This window comes from Aspergillus clavatus, genomic scaffold (genome assembly GCF_000002715.2).
Source record: "Aspergillus clavatus NRRL 1 1099423829805 genomic scaffold, whole genome shotgun sequence".
Lineage (NCBI taxonomy): Eukaryota > Fungi > Ascomycota > Eurotiomycetes > Eurotiales > Aspergillaceae > Aspergillus > Aspergillus clavatus.
The window spans coordinates 1410094-1428038 of NW_001517094.1; the positions used below are offsets into that span (position 1 = coordinate 1410094).

Genomic DNA, 17945 nt, shown 5'->3' on the forward strand with positions numbered 1-17945 from the left:
GCCTCATCCCAACGTGCTTGGCTGACTCTTGGAGCCTTGGACGGAATAATAGTATCCTCCTAGAATAGTTTCTCTTGGGTAATTGCACCCCGTGACCCCAGGTTGTTCCAACGTGAGAAGAAGGAAGGTCGAGTTTCTTCTTCTCTAATCCTCTGCGGATTTCTGGCTCTTCCTCGGCTTCAGACAGTACACTGCCACCATAGTTATCCAACCAGACCTGATGTCTTATGACCCTCCTGACAGCCAGGTAGAGCATATCTGGACGTCACCACGAGTGATGATTCACCGAGTCATGTCAGCGAGCAGGTAGGTTATCATCACAGTCATGGTTCCTGATGCATTAGGTGCATGATACCTGGCTTGGCCAACCATCATTACTTAGTTTGATTGTACAGATAACTAGCGACAGACATGCGGTTAGTTCCGCTGACCTGGCGGCATCAGAATAACAAGATCATAACCACGCAATAACAAACTGTAGGGATCGACTTCCTTCAATAGACAACAAAAAGACACTATTAGCATGAGTACTCAAGTGCCGGCCACCCCCCGATTTACACAAAAGCGGCAAGAACCCTCCAACCCTGCACAAAATAACGGGCTATTCTAGACTAGACCATATGCTCAGGGCCCTTGTCTTTCTGGATCGGCCGTGGGATTCCGGGAAGTTTCCGTCGGGATCTTCGCCTTTCCGGAAAATTGGTTTCCAGGGAGCCGCGGGTTGATGGATTTATGGGCGCAAACTGTGGCTCTTGCTCAAACTGCTTGATGGAAGACACGCAACTCAAGTCACCATTGTCGCTAGAAGACACTTCGGCGGACTGAGGTACATGTGGCAAAGATTGAGAAGACGAAGACACACTCTGTTCTCTGACGAGATGGTAAGACGCGTTTTGTTGCACAATGATTTGGCCTGAGGCTATATCACTCTCAACGTGTTCGGGTTGGCGTCGAGGTGATTCCGTTGGGTCCCGTGCCTGTCGAACGGGTTGGAACATCACCCTGTCATCGTCACTGATCAAATCCTCGACCTTGAGCGGCAAGTGTATGCTGGTCATTGAGTCTAGCGTGGTCACCGAATCCGATGAGAATTGTGAATGAATACCGATCCGCGGGACCTTCGGAAGAGGCATCATCAGATCAGTTAGAGTGGCTCCAGAATCGTTACCATGGTCATAGTAACCATCGGGAAGCTGCAGCGCTGCCGAGAAGCGGCCTTCAATCTTCTCTGAAGGATGAATTGGGACGGTCTTCTCCTCACTCCTCGATCGAAAAGTTGTCAGGTCGACGTTGAGTTCGTCACCCTGGGCCCTTGCCTGTTCGACAGCTTCTTCGGGCGATGTATGTTCATCAGCGGTGGCAGCATCGGTCCTCGGTCCTCCCCAGGTACGCTGTCCTGCAGTCAGGATCCCGTATATCATATAAAGCCAGTTGAAGAAGGGGTTCAAAATAAACATCACTGGGAAAAGCCAGGCTTTGTAGCGCTTGAGCTTTGCTCCCAGGTAAAACATGAGGAGATAATTGAGCCCCAGCGATATGGCGATAAACCCCACCGGCAAGTCGTTGGCACTGCTTGATGTCGTAATGATTGAGAGCACGATGATGAAGAACAGCAGCGCTGTTGTGCGGATTGTATTCTGCATGAAACGGACCAAGCAGAGGAGAGGGTACCGCTTCCACAGCCGGACATCGGTCAGCATACATACTTCGTTGGTGATAAACCCCAGGAACCATCGCCGTCGTTGCTTGAGGAGACTACCGAAAGTTTGGACAGCCTCCGTCTTGCAAAAAGCACTGGCACACATCTGGATCTGGTAGCGTTTCTGAGCACCGATCATGAAGAGGTGTGTGAGCCAGCGATCTTCGCCCAGGTGGCACTTGCCGTAGTCGAATAAGTCCTCGCACTGTTCGGCCTTGTCTGCAAAGTAGTATTTGGCCATCTTACGAAAGGCAGAGAACCGCAAGATGGTCAGAGCTCCTGGGAGACAGGTTACAGCACCGCAGGTGGATTCCATAGAACGCTCAAAGAGTTGTCCATGGACATATTCCATGTCTTGCAAGAGTGTAAGGAGCGAAGTTTTTTCCGTGGTGGATGTAATGACCCCGGTCATCGCCAACATGCTGCGCTTGGACCCGGGCTTCAACTCCATATCGTACATGAAGTTTTGCAGACACACTCTGTCCAAGATGCAGTCGGAATCAATGAATAAGACAAAGAGATTGTCATGGCGCTTCAGATACTCTGCGTATACCTTGTCGATCAATCTAAAGGTCTGCTTTTGGCAATGCCGTTTCCCTCCATGCTTGAAACGGGAGACGGTGATTCGTGCACCCTTGTATGTCACATCTATGCTTTGTGGGTAGCTTTCCAATGAGATCGGAATCCCCAGGTGATCGATCACACGAAGGTAAGATTCATCGACGTTGCATCCATCGTAGGAGAGAAACACGTGGATACAGTTCGCCGGATAATCACAGTCGACAACGGAGTTGATAGCTCGTATCAAAGTCTCGGGCGCTTCCTTATAGACCGGCATGACGACGACGGTTTTTGGAGCAGTGTGGTCGTCTAAGATTTGCTTGACTCGCTTGGTCCTTCCTGGTGAATGCGTAACGAGCCTGTAAATGCACAGCAGCCAAGGTATAATCAGCAGCGCGGAGAACATTCCGAATGCGAACCATTGCAGAGCGGAAGCAAAATGAGATGGCACATACTGCCTCATTTGAGCAGGCAGAGGCAGAGTGACGATCATTACTGGGAGGAAAATCCCTCTGGGAGGGTCTATCAGTTTTGATCTCTGGCTTAATCAAAAAGGCTTTGGAACTAACCTTAGAGATGTGAAGAGGATCATCATGGTCACTGCAAGAAATCTGACACTCCAGTGATCCGCTTTCTGGTAGACCTTGAACAGACAGTACAGAAACGCTGCGATCCACAGAAACCATTCTAGGAAGGCTGCCAGCACCAAAGGGGATATAATAGTCACATATACTATCTAAAGACCGGTGAGAAGATTCCATTTTGAGGAAATCCGGGTGGACTTACATCTGCGACGGACCAGGAGCTTGACACGACAGGATTGCCGCCTTCCGCCATTGCGAGATGATAGCCTGTATATAAGTCTCCCTAGCCGAGCCAATGTCGCTACCGGTGTGATAGGCTAAGTAGAGGCAGTCGATTAGGCACAGTAATAGAAACAAGATGTTTGACGCCAGGCTCCCCTGAGAATCGACAGGTGATAGGGCTTCAAATGGTGACAGTCAGTCAGCCGAGTCCATTCTGTGCAGTCAACGAGCCATTACCTTATTCGAACTATGTCCCACTTGGAGCGTGCAACTATGACCGGAGAGAGCCGAAGTGGTGTCCTGATACTGGAAGACGGGAAGCAATAGAGGGATCAATGCTTGGTGTAATACCTGAACTTTGTATCCAAAAAGAACGTAATGATGTTGTGAGACCAGTCCTGAAGTGAGCAAGACATAGAAGACCAAGAACTAAGATCTCAGCATCGAAAGACAGCGTTCGACGCATGAGCCAGCCGAGGAACTGCTTCTAGGCAAGATGCCTAGAGGAGGAAGGCACGCTCTACGAGAGATCGTGGATGGCTTCATTATGGAAGTCATGTTTGGCGGGGTTAGAAGGTGATATAAACACTCCGAGACAAGCAAAACTGAGCCATGAAGCCAGTTGTGAGATACTGGATGGGAAAAGAGCGAGATGAATCTTCTTGAGCACTCTCGATCAGTATGTTCATTGTATGGCTAGCCTCTATGCCTGACAGTTCAGGTGTCAATTTGCTCGAAATAGGCACTAACTAGATTTAGCCTAGGGATGCTGCGCCACACACCTTGATTGTAAGTGTGGCTGAAGCTCCGCAGTGTTCAGAAAATTTCCCCCCCCGCCGCGCATTATTATTATTCGCCTTGCCCTCGACGTTATTTCTCCTTCTTCCAACCAGACAAAAATACGTGGCTCGCTGTGTGATCAGTCGCTTCTTCTAGATCAATTCCCTTGTTCTGCATATCATTTTTTTTGGTTCGCGAATTTTGTTCTTGCAGGTAAGGTCATTCTCTTTTTCACTTGCTTATGCTCTGCGCGCCTCACGTGGAGTTGCTTTCTGAATGCGAACTCCGTGCGAGAATCGAGTCACATCTTGGTTCTGAGACCATGTCCCCCAACCGCGCGTTTATTCTGTGACATATCAGGTGGTGCTTGAAAAAAAGAGAAATTGTCTGTAGACTGACTCAGTAATATTACAGACGCGGAGACTTGCGCAACGCTTCACTCCTACTCATAACTTTTCTCACATACACATCGCAGCCATGTCTGACGAGCAAAAGGTCGCTGCGCCCACCAACACCAATGTTGAGTCGGAGAAGGATGTCCAGAGCGTTCTCGCAGAGCTGAAGGGCGAGGCGCCTGCGGAGCAGCCCGCCGAAGAGAAGAAGGAGGCTTCCACAGAAGATGCCGAGGAGGCCCGGATCGTAGCCGCCGCTGCGAAGCTCGGAGAGCAGTCGGAGAAGGCCGAAGAGCAGAAGACCCAGGAGCAGGATACTCGCGACCGCGGAAGCCGTCGCAACAACGTCAAGTTCGACCCCTCCACCCAGGAGGTCACAGACAACCCGGACGAAATCCGCAAGCAGGTTGAGTTCTATTTCTCCGATTCGAACCTTCCCATGGACAAGTTCCTTCTCTCCAAGGTGGGAGGCAGCAGCAACCGCGCCGTTCCTCTCGAACTCCTCCACTCCTTCAAGCGCATGCGTCGCTTCCAGCCTTTCAGTGCCATTGTTGAGGCCTTGAAGACCTCCGAGGCCGTCGAACTGACCGACAACGACACCTGCGTGCGCCGCAAGGTGCCCCTCCCCGAATCTGTGACTGAGAACGCCAATCCCAGCGTCGCCAAGCTGTTCGAAGACAAGGCCATGAGCCGTAGCATCTACGCCAAGGGCTTCGGAGAGGAGACCCCCACTACCCAGCTTGACATCGAGGCTTTCTTTGCCCCCCACGGACCCACCAACGCCATCCGTCTCCGCCGCACACACGACAGAATCTTCAAGGGAAGCGTTTTCGTTGAGTTCGCCTCGGAAGAGAAGCAGAAGGAGTTCCTTGCCCTCGACCCCAAGCCCCAGTGGAAGGGCCAGGATCTGCTCATCAAGAGCAAGAAGGACTATTGTGAGGAGAAGGTTCGGGACATTGAGGCTGGACGCATCAAGCCCAGCCGGGGCCGCGGTGGCTTCCGCGCGCGCGGACGTGGTGGACGCGGTGGACGCGGCCGCGGCGGACGTGGAGGTGACAACCGTGACTGGCGCGAGCGCCGGGCGGATGACCAGAAGAAGGGCTTTGGCAAGCCCCAGGAGGAGCGCCAGGAGATCCAGAAGGATGCTCGGTGAGTTGCCTGCTTCATGTTTCGTAACAAGTTTGGGAATTGTTTGGACTGACGTGCGATATAGTGGCGTGCCCGTCGTGCAGAGCACCGCTGATACCACATCTGGCCAGAAGCGCACCCGCGAGGACGAACCTGCTGCTAACGGAGACCACCCTGCCAAGAAGGTCGATTCCAAGGAATAATCGCATCGCCCTCTTTTTGATTCTCTTCTTATTCTTTTGCGCTGTTTCTCTTTCTATTCACATTTCTCACGGAGCTGATGGCTTATATTTCCGCCCTGTCATGGTAAAACAAAAGCACCTGGTCCCCCTAAATGGCGTTGTATATCATATGTTGTCATTTCATCATTCATGCTTGGAGGCCATTCTTTGCAGGATCTAGCAAAAGAAGAAAAACAAAAGCAATAGTCATGGTACAGATCTGCCCTCCACCTCTTTCCACCTCGTAGAAGCAGCCTACCCTCCTAGCCAAACAAAAAAACTACCTCTTCAAAACTCCAAATCATACGCTAGCGTATCCTCACACAACTCCTCCCTCAACTTCTGCACCCTACACCCCAATCCACGTCAGCAAACCATCCACACACACGCCTCTCAAGGGGGGTGGGGGGAAGGAAGAAAGACAACCAGCACAGATGACAAAGGGGAAGGGGAAACAAACTCCAAATGAGCCGGATGTGTAGCATACGAAGCCACATGCTCCGGCGACTCCATTACCGCCACCAGCCCCATATCGAACCCTTTAGCCCGAGAAACACTGATGGGCAACGGCTGGCCGGCCTTGAGGGAAACCAGCCCGGGGATTTTCCCGACCATGCTCTCGGCGATGGCACCCCAGTTGGCGATCTGGGCTTGTGTGACGCCTGGCTTGAGGCGGAAGAGAACTGCGAGGTGTCAGTTCTGTGTGTGTGTGGCTCAAGGGGGGAAGGGGGGATCACCGATGTGGTAGACTGTCATTTTTTTTTTCTGGATGATGGGTAATAGGTGATGGGGATCTGGAGTAACAGGGTCGTTGGAATGAGCGATGCTGGTTGTTTTTATAGATCGGTCGATGGGCTACGGCAATGTTGCTCGGGTCAGGAGGGGTTGGTTTCTATCGGGTTATCACCGATTGGTGGAATCATTTCTACATGTCGGCTTAGGGAGGATATAGGTTAAAGAAATGATCTTCCGTTGATGAGCAGGTTGGGTTGGCTTCGTTGCTTTAGGACTACGAAGTATCCAGATGATTTACGCCGATCGTTGAGGAATTGTCCTTTTGTTTCTTGGTATCTTAGTTCGACGGTTTCTTCGTTGCGGTGGACTGCTGTATAGATAGATACGTACGTAAGCTTGCGCAGCTCGGAACATGGGGGATTTTCCTCTAGTAGCCAGATAAGTCGAGCATCCCATCATAGTACTTACTACATCTTATTGAGGCTTGGGCTTGGGCTCATTAATGAATACTGGACGAAGATCGTTGTGGAGGTGGCTTTCCTAGAAGATAGGAGTTGAAGCATCTATGATATCAAAATGGTATCCATGATGCCTTTCGTTCATCTATTCATTGCTGTCACTGATCGACTTATTTCTTCTTCTTGGTCTTATCGACCACATCAATCCATTGTGTCCTCAATCCGCGTCTGACCAATGCTGTTTCCACAGCTCGTCTTTGGTCGCCTTGAATCAGAACCTCCATCACGCCCTTGGTGGCTCCAGTTGCCTGCGTGACACTGGTGCTACTGGCGCATTTCTTCTGTAGCTCTTCCGCCAAGAGACTGGGGACGATACCAAACACTTCCAGACCCCAAACCTTGGTGACCGTCTTGGACCCCGTTCGCCGCTCGATGACAACGTTGGCCTTGGGGGTTGCTCCAGCTTTCGGTTTCACATCAGACAGGGTCTGTCCCTGCTTGAGAATCACATAGTGTGGCGCGAGGAACGCCGGGTCTTCCACGATACGCTTCAAGAGACCGTCGCGTGTGGTCTTGCCTCGGGCAACGGTGCTCCTGTCCTCGGCCGAGGACGATGTGAAGACAGTATTGGCTAGGAAAGGATTGAGGGAGATGATCCGGCGGTTCTCACCGGAGACAAGAGGCGGATTTTGCGATTGAACATATTCGTCCAACCGATTCGATACTTCAGAATATTTGTAGTAGTTTCGGGGGTCGCCGCTGGACAACGCTGGAAAAATTGTTGGGGTCAATTTGGTCGTTGGCCGATAGAGTGTTTGGACAGTGATCGTCTGTCCCACAGCAGGGTCTCCCCCAGAGCCTGCAGGCTTCTTGTCCCCCGAGGGAGCAGGCTTTCCTGCGTTCTCGATGGCATGCTTGGACGGAAGTCGGTAAGGGACGAATTGCTCGACCCGGCGGTCGTTGAAATCCACATCCAAAATGACGGTCTCCTGCCCATTGCGGTCCTTGGATTTGACGAGACGTTGTTTGTCGAGATATTTGATGAATTTCTTGACATTCTTCCAGCTGGTCTTCTTAATCTGGTAGAATTGAGCCTGCTGAGTAGAGTGAATTGGAAGGAAGGGCGTGATCATGTTGGAGACAAAAGCAGATGGTTGTACAGGGAGTGAGAGGCCATGGTTTGGTGCAGAAGGGTTGTCGTTTTTGAGTTTGTATAGGGAATAAAGGAAGGCCTTTTCAAAAACATCGTCGATTTCTGCAAGTGGTCAGTCCCAGGCGAAGGATTGAAACTAATACAAGACAGAAAAAGATGGACCCCCTACCTTTTGTCGAGGGTTCTTTCTCTACCTCAGCAGGCGCCTCCTCAGGCTGTTCAGGAGCTTCACCCTGAGACGGCTCCTCTGCAGTTTGTGCTTGCTGACCCTCGCCCAATGTTAGATCATTGACTTTCTGCGCAGCCTCTCCCACATCTGGCTCGCTGGGTTCTTCGTCCCAGCCTGCCAGATACTCCGGCGCAGGTTGTCCAGGACGTGAAGATGAGCTCCACGCCCAAACTTCATCACCTTCCCAGTGAATGCCCCGAACGGCATGTCCTTTTGTGCCCTGAACCTCTCCAAGCCCTGCGATATCAATCTCACAGATTCCCACAAACAACGGCACGGTATGGCGATCCAGACCGGCAACAGCGACAATGGCACCCTTCACCGCACGCTCAGGGAAGGGCGGCTCATCAGCCAGTCCTGGTGTCATGAGATCCGCTCCTCCGCGGAGCTTCTGCATCACCATTTCCGGTGTGTGCAGCAAGGGCACGAGATTCGGATTATGCCATAACGTGTAAACAGTCGGATAGAGGCGTCCATCGGCACCGGGGCCATGCTCGATCTTGAACCACAGGACGCGTTCCTCGCCTTCGGGGTGTGTTCCAACGTACACCGTGCCCTGGACTTCTCGAAGCTGCGGGCCTGCGGTCGTGGTGAAGCGTGCAGACAGTGAGTTCTCTGGGAGCAGAGAGTTCCGGATCGCTGTGATGTTGGGTAATGTCTGATTCGGAGTGGTGGAGTCATCCCCGCTTGTATCGGCTGGCGCATTCGAGGGGACACTGATGTTGTAGTCGTTGATGATCTGATCGGCGATTCTGCGGCGATCGGAGGATCGCAAGGGAGCGAGATTCTTGATCTAAGAAGCGAATGTCAGTTTGATGCCTCTCTTTCAGTATTTGCCAGCGAGAGAGGAGAAATGCGGGGGAGGGGCACAACGCACTGTGGGCTTTTTCTTGAACATGACGGGCGGCTAAGGAGGTTTCGATGGGCGATGCAGGATATTCAAAGCTCTTCTATTCAAATAGTTCAAAGCATCGGAGGTAACATTAGGATGAAAGGAGAGAGAGTTAAGAGGAGCTCGATGCAAAGGAAAAAATTGATGTCAGTCAGTCAGTCAGTCTAGATTTGTGTTCGCAACAACAATCGGCCGCTTTTCCCGCCTTTTGTTCCCTCCATGCCACCGTCACCACTCAAGATGATCATTCTCTAGGGGAGGAGAAATCCAGAGACTTGGGAGGAGTTCTCAATGATCTATCTCCTTCGCTATCCAACATGTAGCTCTTCTGCATCTATCGATACCTTCAACTCGAAGTGAAAAGTGCCGTCCTGCTGCCCAGACACACCCCTCTATAGTTTGACTGACAATGGCTGCACATCATTTCTTCATATGGACGAAAGTTGAGAGATTCTCTTCTGGTCATATCTTGATCATGCCACCTACCTGTCCTTCCGTGTGGTCCTCGTTCTCAGCGGATGCCATGATGTCTTGGAGTCCGTGAAGCTCTTGAGGCTACAGAGGAATGGGAGACTAGTGTGAGGCTCAGATGGTTTATACTCATATCAAAGTGGCTCTAATAGGTGCTGTGATCCTGTGGTGTCTAAAAAGTCTCTCTTCCTACTGCCTTCTGAAGTGATATCTAGATCACTTTCAGCTAATTGTTCTTCATGATCAGACAGCCAATTCCCAAGAGCACAAGGGATGTCGCCTTCGAAAAGAAACACAGCATAAACACAGGACGCATCCCGAAGTCTTGAGGTCTTTGACAAACAGCTGAGTTTCCCCTTTCAGGCAGATATATTTGTGCCAAAGACCATGTTTCAATATGTTTTGCAGCAGTTCCATAGACCGAGTACGCGTTAGGCTCGCTGTGTTCTATTTTGATCGTGACGGTCCAAACAGCCGCCATGTTTCAGATCCTCCAGTCTGAACTAAGACACTAAGGGCCATTGATTGGACCCGATGGATAAGTGCTTACTCTGATTTCTCAGCCACAGTTTTTGCGCCATTGATCCGTTCAGAATGTCTCCAAAACTAGTCCATACTGGTCGAGTCTGTCAGAAGAGAACAGGAAGGTCCAACTCATCCCGCCGGGTCCGGGTACTTCTCTCATCCACCACGATGTAGAAAAAAAAAAAAAAGAACAGAGCCCTCTCACCTGTCCAGCTCAACAATGTGAACATATCTAGAGTCAGTGATGATTTCAATAAACCGCCGTCGTCCCTCCTGGCGATGGATTCATTTCCTGCCTCTCTCGCTGGGCTTTCTGTTGCTCTGCTATTTCTTCTGGCCCATCCATTCCACCCATCCACGCATCCAGAGGATCCATCTCCATGAACTTCCGGAATCAGCCAATTCCACACACCTGCCCGCCTCCAAATGCGCCCATATCCCCCCAGACATGCAATCCATCCAGGTGATTCTCAAGACCGGCGCCACCGAGGCCCTCAACAAACTCCCCGCGCACCTCTCCACCATCCTCCCCTGCCTCCCAAACACCATCCTCTTCTCCGACTTCGAAGAGACGATCAACGGCTCTACTACGCTTGATGTCCTCCGCGCCGTCGACGAGGACCTCAAATCCACCCACCCGGACTTCGACCTCTACCGCCGTCTGCAGCACACAGGCCGCGCGGCACTCACCCGGTCCGATCTCACCGACGACCCCAGCACGCCATCAGGCAAGCCCACCAACCCGGGCTGGAAGCTCGACAAATGGAAGTTCCTACCCATGATCAACGAGACGTTCCACCTCCGGAATGACGCGGACTGGTACCTCTTCATGGAAGCGGATACGTACATCTTCTGGTCGAACCTGGCCTCCTGGCTGGGCAAGCTCAACGCGCAGGAGCCGTTCTACTTGGGCAACCAGGTCCAGATCGGGGATGTGGTGTTCGCGCACGGCGGGTCCGGCTTCGTGCTGTCCCGGCCGGCGATGGAAAAGGTGCTGGGGGAGTATGTGGCCCGGAAGAGCGAGTGGGAAGAGTACACAGACAAGCACTGGGCGGGCGACTGTGTGCTAGGAAAGGCGCTGGCGGATTCCGGCGTCAAGCTATCCTGGTCCTGGCCGATGTTGCAGGGGGATACGCCGGGGGAGTTTGACTATTTCGGTAAAGGGTATGGGAAGCGGTCGTGGTGTGTACCGGCCGTGGCATGGCATCATATGACGCCGGAAGAGATCAGGGAGATGTGGGTGTTTGACCGGCGATGGTCGAGTATCCGGCCGCTGATGCACCAGGATGTGCTTTATGAGGTGATCATGCCGAAGTTGGGTCACAGAAAGGAAGACTGGGATAACCTGTCAGGAGACGGGGATGGCGAGTCCGCCGAGAGCGTGGAGGACTGTGAGAACAAGTGTGTAGGCGATGCCGAGTGCCTGCAGTATTCGTACAAAGAGGGCCACTGCCACATCTCTCGGAGGATGAAACGAGGAGCCGAGAAATCCGGAATGACCTCGGGGTGGATGATGGAGAGGATCAACGGCACAGTAGAGAGACAGGGGGATTGTGAGGAAATCGGCTGGATCACCTTCTGATTAGATGCAGAGCATACTACCGATCGCTTCTAGATAGCCCTAGTACTTGGCAGGACCAAAAAAGCATATACATTTATTATACCCGTGATATTTCCATTCCTCGTATAAGAGCGACCACCCCCGTTGGACTCGGCGACAACTGATTCCAAACCGTCCTCAAAAGTCTCTATAAACTATCAAACCTTGCGAAAGTCTGACAAGGCTTCTTTCGCCAGGGCATCCGATTGATCTACCTATCTTCCCCCAGATCAACCTACCCTGACAATTTCTTCCCAAATGCCCTGGTACCTATATCGATATATAGGGTTCAAGGTACCAGACATACAGCTTCAGAGCCATTTCCATTCCCACCACAATGACTACGCGTCTCCTCTACAGCAACACCGGTATTGATCATCAAGGTCATATCCATATTCATTCAAGATCTCAAGCTAGAACAAAGGAAACATACATACATCAACACATCAACCAAACCTCCTGCCTTCACCCCAACCCAGCACAAGGACAACTCAACTCCAACAACGCGCGCAGGGGGGGGATATCATCACGCAAGAAGCTAGGCGTTCCACTTGGGGTTAGGCAACGGGGGGGACTTGTTTTTTTTTTCAAACAATTTTCAAATTTTTTTTTTCTTTTTTTGTGTTCTTTCTTTTTCGTGCTCTGATTGCTCTTATCATATCCCAGTAGCGTTCGGTTCGTCGCTGGCATACGTGGTTCGGGTCATTTAAACTCGTCTCATCATCATTCGTAACAAAAGGATGTATCGGTATCACTCAATATTCTCACGCGAACAAGTTCTCTCGGGTCTAACGCTGCGAGAAAACGGGGGGGGGGGAGGAATCAGAAGAAGCCCTCCGGCCATCGAAAGTCCTCCTCCGAGGGCTGAGGCCAGTCCGAGCTGGCCATGTGTGCGGTCCTCAGCTTCCAGATCTCCCTGGCGAGCCGGCGATCCACCTTGGCCGCCGTCGCGGCCAGGTTCTTCGGCAGCGGAGGCACCGGCGGGACCGGCTCCGGGTGATAATCTCGGCTCGGGGTGGAGGTTGGCGTGGGCGCGGCGATGCTCGCATCTAGCGCATCCGGGTCGACGTCCAGGAGCTGCTGCATGAACGGGTATAATGGGGGTTGGGATATGTCATTTGGGGTGGTGCCGTGCATGTCGTGATCGCTGATGTGGCTGGTGCTCGCGGAGCGGAGGTCGGAACGTCCCTTTTTCATCCGGAGACATGGTGTTGTCCGGCTGCGCGAGGTCGAGCGTCTTCGAGTCGAGGGGGAGCGGGTGTTTGAGCGTCGGCGGGGGGAGTATTGATAGTGATCTCTGAGTGGTCTCTCTTCGGACTGGGATCGTTTCCGTTCGACGGACCCCGGGCTGTCGCTCTTACCCATCTTCGTCGCTTTCCGCGGGGTGTTGGGCTCTTCTGCATGGGCGAGCCGTTCGTCTGGATTCTCCTTTCCCGGGGCGTGCGCTTGGTCCTGGGGCGCCTTGTCGCGGACTGACTTGTGCTCTGGCGATTTTCTCTTACGCGAAGGACTCTCTGGGTAAGAAGCCGAAGACGCCTTCTTCGGGGTACTTCGAGCAGAAGCCTTCATCAAATGGTCGCCGTGCGATGGATGTCCCCGGTTTTCCCCGCGTTGGACATTCCCCGACATCACGGCCAGTGGTCCTGGCTCGGCTGTATTTGTATCTGTATCAGGCGCTGCAGCTGTATCATTCTCGTAGAATCGCTCCGACGGCAGCGAGGGAAGGGCACCGGGCACAAACTTGCGCTGGTAGGGTTTCTCCTGGCAAAGGGTTCTTACCGGTTCCTCCTCCTCCTCGCCAGTCAACTCCCGCAGCTCCCGTCGCGCGCGTTCCAGTTTCCCCTCGAGGTCGCTGACCCGCTTGCGCAACTTGGCCTGCCGCTGCAGTTCCTTGCGGGACTTGGATTTGCGCACCTCGCGTTGCTCCGAGTCCTCCGATCCGCGCTTGATGTACGACATCCCCAACGACGATTTGGCCTTGCGGAGCTCCTGGAACGATGTGCGGATCGAGCTTCCCGACACGTACCCGTCTCCCGAGCTCTGCCTCGAATGACGGCCCACCGTCTTGGTCCCATCCCACTGCTCCTGGCTCGCTCGGTGCAGGGGATCACCAGCATACCCGCTCCCCTGCACGCTCTGCAGATAGCTCCCCTTGACCGCCCCCCTGTAACCGGCCTTCTTGAGTTCCGCATACGCCTTCTCCGCCTGGGCGCGCGCATCCAGCTCCGGCCGCTGCTCTGCGGGCGAGTTCCGCCAGATCTCAGAGACATTACCCCACACGCCGAACGGATTGAACGCCGACGCGATCGCCTTCCCGAACCGGAAGATGCCCGATTGGCGCTGGCCGGCGCCGTTCGCGCCCGCCGGCCCCGCGTCCTCGCGCAGGAAGATACTCGGCGGCCTCTCGCTGACGCTGTCGTTCATGTGCGCTTCCACGAATCGGGAGCGGCGGCCGCGAGTGGCCGTGCTGCCACCGGCCTGCCGCGCATGGCGCCGGGGCGAGCCGTGGCTCAGGTTCTTGAACGGCCAGCGGTGGCTGCTCCCATGTTGTTCTTTCTGCGACGCCGACGAGGGCTCTTCGCCGGGCTGCAGGGGCCAGTCGTTGGAGCGGCCGCGCTTGGCGGAGTGCGTGTCCGGCGAGCCGGTGGGTTGCGGATAGATATTGTCTACTTCCTCTGCGTCGTCGAAGCGGCCGGATTCGTCCGAGGGCCAGTCCGAGTCCTCCACGGTGGAGGTACGCGAGTGTTTGCGCGAGTGCGAGTGGTGCTTGCTGTCGGAGCGCTGGTAGGTTGAGTGGACGGCCTGCTGCAATTGGCGGTCTGCTTGCAGAGGATCGCTGTCGAGGTGAACCTGGGCGCAGGACATCTACGCGCGAATCGTGGTCAGTAAGAGTCCGAATTGTCCTCGAGCGCGGGTCGGTCGCATCGTGAAACAGGCCAGCGCAAGGGAGCGCAGCATCATATAGAGGGTTGCACGAGGGAGAAGAAGACGCGTAGGCACACCCACCTCCATATCCATCTCACTGACGGCACTCAAATCTCGTGGGGTTTGATGCTGGGGTCAGACAATCCACTTCTGCAGGGCGACCATAATGATACTTTTGATCGAGTCACAGAGAAACCAGGAGAGCATACAGAGAATGAGAAGAGAAGATATCCGGGGCCGACCGAGCGCGGGGGTGGGCGGTAGTGAGTGGCCTTGGTTGTTGTGATTGTTGTGGTGGTGGTGTTTGTTGTTTACTTTTTGCATGGGTGTTTTGGCCAACAATGCGCCAAGCACACTACTATCACGTAGCATAATCTAAGGATCTATCTCCAGTTTCGAACATTCTTGTCTTGATTGGAGATTGCAATAGGATTCTTTCCTTCTTAAATTGCAATGCTGCATCCAATCTCCAGGCCGAAAAACACAAAAAAAAGCGGATATCACAAGTCTTTAACTCTGGAACAGTGGCACAGCTAAGCGTAGCGATATGTCTTATTCTCTTTCTCCACCGCGCCAGCCCAGACCAGAACCATGGAAGTTATATCTAGTGTCGGTTAAGGATCCCGGGGAGGAGAGCAGAGTCTCTCCAAGTGCTTGTTGGAGGAGGGGGGGGGAATGGTTGTCCTGTCAAATACCGACCTGAGACCTTAACAGTCTCACTTTGTAAGTGGAATTCAATATGTTATGAAGATATTTGGATTCTCATTGTAGGATTCAAATCTCTATCCCTCTCAAAAGGATGTCATCGCTCAAGCTGCATATACCCCACAAATACAAAGGAGGCGGCTGGAGTCAAGGGTCCAGGGAAGATCAAAAGTGAAAACAAAATATATAGAAAAAAAAAAAAAAGTACTCGATGGGAGCCTCCATCTGGGTATCCTGTCGTCAACTCAAACAGTGCTGGGAAAGAAGTGAAGAAGAATATACAAAGAAACATCAATATAAATGGTATCCACGCCGAGTCAGGTTCATGAGAATCAGAAGGAGACAGGAGTTCCAACGCCCCTCAGCCGACAGAAAGGGGCAAAAAAAAAAAATAAAATAAAAAATAAAAAAAAAAGAGCAGAATACAGTACAGGGCATCCACGAGGAAGGTGAATGTGTCCGTCAGTAGAATTCAAAACATCCCAACATGGGAAAGTTTTCATCATGGCAGAGCCGGAGAGATCTTCATGACCATTCGCCCGTTCGCTCGCTTGTATGCCATTTCATCCCGCGAGTCGGCATAGAACGAGACCCGGCTATATTCTGACTGTTTCCGGCCCATCCCGGGATAGGGATCCGCGTCAGGTCGCATGCCGTTGTGGAGAGGCCGCTCGTCGTGACCGAATGTGTCGTCATGAGACCGCTTAGACGATGTATTGTTAGTTTCCCAGAACATCCGCTTCCCTGAACCGGTATCGTGGCTTGGGCTCGGACTTTGGACGAAGCCGTTCGAAGACTGCGATGAATTTTGGTGGTATTCGCCCGAAATAGTCTTCAACGGCGGGAGCGAGGTGACATGATTCGAAGGGGTCTGAGCGCGAGGAACGGTCGGCTGTGACAGAGGCTGATAAGCACTGGCATCGATGGCTCGTGGATCGGCAGCCGGCTGCATGTTTGGCGCCTTGGTAGGAGGTTCCAGGCGCAGTGGAGGTAGCGCTGCCGTGTGATAACTCGGACGCTCCGCCGGAAGACGTGGCTGCGGATAGGGATAGCCGACGGACGCGGCCTCGTGTTCGGCGCCATTGGAAGAATTCCGCGAGTGAGAATATGTGGGGTGGGGAGAATATGTATTTGTAGGAGTCGCGGACTGTGGTGTCGGCGGTAGCTGAGGAGCCGGGTACTGTGCCTGAGTCGACCCGAACGAGAGGTGAGATTGATAGGATGCTGGCGGTCCAGTAGGTACCGGAGTAGGGACAGAAGCCGGAACGGGAACAGGAGCCGGCGCTGGAGGCATAGCACGTTGATAGGGCTGCGCGCCTGGGAATCCATAGTCACCTGCAGAGGGCCGCCGTTGACCATCAGAACCGTAAGGATAGGAGGGGTCAACGGTGGTGCTGATGCTGGTGGAACGAGCACGTTCAGCCGAGTTCGCCGCATAGGCATCGGGAGTGGTGTATCTGTCCGACCGTGTCCCAAAGACCCTCTCATCATCAAAGTCGTAATCGTCCGTACGCTTTTCGCCCCGGCGTCTCATGCGAACATCCCGTCGAATCCGGACTCGACAGCCTTGCTCGGCGATAATGCGGCTCAGAGAGGTGCTTGTGGCCAGACCAGGGAATTTCTTGGCGCTGTAGACCGTGAACGGGACCGACTTGACTTCCAGGCGAAAATTGAGGTGCGACCTGGGTGCCGACGGTTTCGACAGGTTCATGCTGGGATTGACATCTGGCATTGGTGTATCCTTGTCGGCGTCCTTGGCGTCCTTGATCTCTTCGTACAGATGGAAGCTCAGCCGGTATCGACCCTCGTGACGAACGGACAAATCGGGGAAGATGAAATAGCCAGCCTGCTGCGGACGGTCCAGATATGCTACGCCCGCGACTGGGACACCCGTTAATACTGGAAATGTCGGAGGTCCCGCAAGTCTTCCATGCGCCATGGGACGAGCTGTATCCAAGGTAGCGAACAGGAAAAAGTTGGCATTGTAGGCGAAGGTGATGTCGGTCTTGTGGAGATCATCATTGGGGTCTGATTCGAATATACGCAATTCAACAACGGGCGGAGGATCAACCGGTCGACGGTCGGCAGAGGCTGTGTGAGTGGTAGGTTGATTAGCTTCGAGTCCAAGCGTTGCAGAAGTCTCTAGTGAAACATACACTTGGCACCAGCACCACAGGCTCTTGCACGCTCCGGCTGCTGCATGACGCTCAGCTTGTATGTGATCTTCTTGCCCTCCCGGGTGATTCTGCTGACGGAGTTCTCCGTCTCATTCGCGGGAGGCAGCAAAGGAGCTCTGGTCGCCATTGTGATAATCGGTGGAATGGTAGAAGGGGTGGGGAAGGAAAGGCTATATGGTGTTAGCTTGAACGCGGGTCAATCACTGCTGCTAATATATGCGGACAATGCTTGATAGCATAGTGTAGATGAATTTCGCAAACAGCCGAGACGATGGGACTGACTTGTTTTCAATTCATATAAGAACAGACGAGGAAGCGCCTGTGGTTGGGTAAAGGCGTATGATATCAACGGACGACTCGAAATTCGTATCCAGCGAAGCCTTGTCCTTCCCAATCGCCCGTTCCTTTCAATGATATGGCGTATCAGACCGACCAGTCCGGACCAGTCGGTTGGCAGACGCGAGGGCAAATTTGCCTGATTGCCTTAG

At 53.1% G+C, this 17945-nt stretch overlaps 7 protein-coding genes across 7 annotated transcripts, besides 1 other annotated feature; 2 read left to right on the top strand and 5 right to left on the bottom strand.

The window, feature by feature from the left end:
* Window positions 1-611: 611 nt before the first annotated feature.
* Window positions 612-3097, bottom strand: chsD (chitin synthase D; the record flags this gene model as incomplete). The annotated part of the gene is made up of 3 exons (XM_001268997.1): window positions 612-2772; window positions 2830-2996; window positions 3047-3097. The coding sequence occupies 3 exons, from the start codon at window positions 3095-3097 to the stop codon at window positions 612-614; spliced, it is 2379 nt and encodes a 792-aa protein (XP_001268998.1).
* Window positions 3098-4323: 1226 nt separating this feature from the next.
* Window positions 4324-5569, top strand: ACLA_022870 (tRNA maturation protein LHP1; the record flags this gene model as incomplete). The annotated part of the gene is made up of 2 exons (XM_001268998.1): window positions 4324-5387; window positions 5452-5569. 2 exons carry the CDS (start codon window positions 4324-4326, stop codon window positions 5567-5569), a joined length of 1182 nt encoding a protein of 393 aa, XP_001268999.1.
* Window positions 5570-5875: 306 nt separating this feature from the next.
* Window positions 5876-6343, bottom strand: ACLA_022880 (uncharacterized protein; the record flags this gene model as incomplete). Its single annotated transcript, XM_001268999.1, has 3 exons — window positions 5876-5936; window positions 6048-6270; window positions 6325-6343. The coding sequence occupies 3 exons, from the start codon at window positions 6341-6343 to the stop codon at window positions 5876-5878; spliced, it is 303 nt and encodes a 100-aa protein (XP_001269000.1).
* A 607-nt stretch (window positions 6344-6950) lies between these two features.
* On the bottom strand, window positions 6951-9579 carry ACLA_022890 (putative RNA binding protein Ligatin/Tma64; the record flags this gene model as incomplete). The annotated part of the gene is made up of 4 exons (XM_001269000.1): window positions 6951-8035; window positions 8103-8955; window positions 9040-9069; window positions 9541-9579. 4 exons carry the CDS (start codon window positions 9577-9579, stop codon window positions 6951-6953), a joined length of 2007 nt encoding a protein of 668 aa, XP_001269001.1.
* Window positions 9580-10498: 919 nt separating this feature from the next.
* On the top strand, window positions 10499-11632 carry ACLA_022900 (uncharacterized protein; the record flags this gene model as incomplete). The annotated part of the gene is made up of 1 exon (XM_001269001.1): window positions 10499-11632. One exon carries the CDS (start codon window positions 10499-10501, stop codon window positions 11630-11632), a length of 1134 nt encoding a protein of 377 aa, XP_001269002.1.
* Window positions 11633-12472: 840 nt separating this feature from the next.
* Window positions 12473-14515, bottom strand: ACLA_022910 (putative nuclear RNA binding protein; the record flags this gene model as incomplete). Its single annotated transcript, XM_001269002.1, has 1 exon — window positions 12473-14515. The coding sequence occupies one exon, from the start codon at window positions 14513-14515 to the stop codon at window positions 12473-12475; it is 2043 nt and encodes a 680-aa protein (XP_001269003.1).
* Window positions 14516-15660: 1145 nt separating this feature from the next.
* Window positions 15661-15695: a microsatellite.
* Window positions 15696-15782: 87 nt separating this feature from the next.
* veA (sexual development activator VeA) lies at window positions 15783-17584 on the bottom strand (the record flags this gene model as incomplete). The annotated part of the gene is made up of 2 exons (XM_001269003.1): window positions 15783-17371; window positions 17437-17584. The coding sequence occupies 2 exons, from the start codon at window positions 17582-17584 to the stop codon at window positions 15783-15785; spliced, it is 1737 nt and encodes a 578-aa protein (XP_001269004.1).
* Between the last annotated feature and the right edge of the window lie 361 nt (window positions 17585-17945).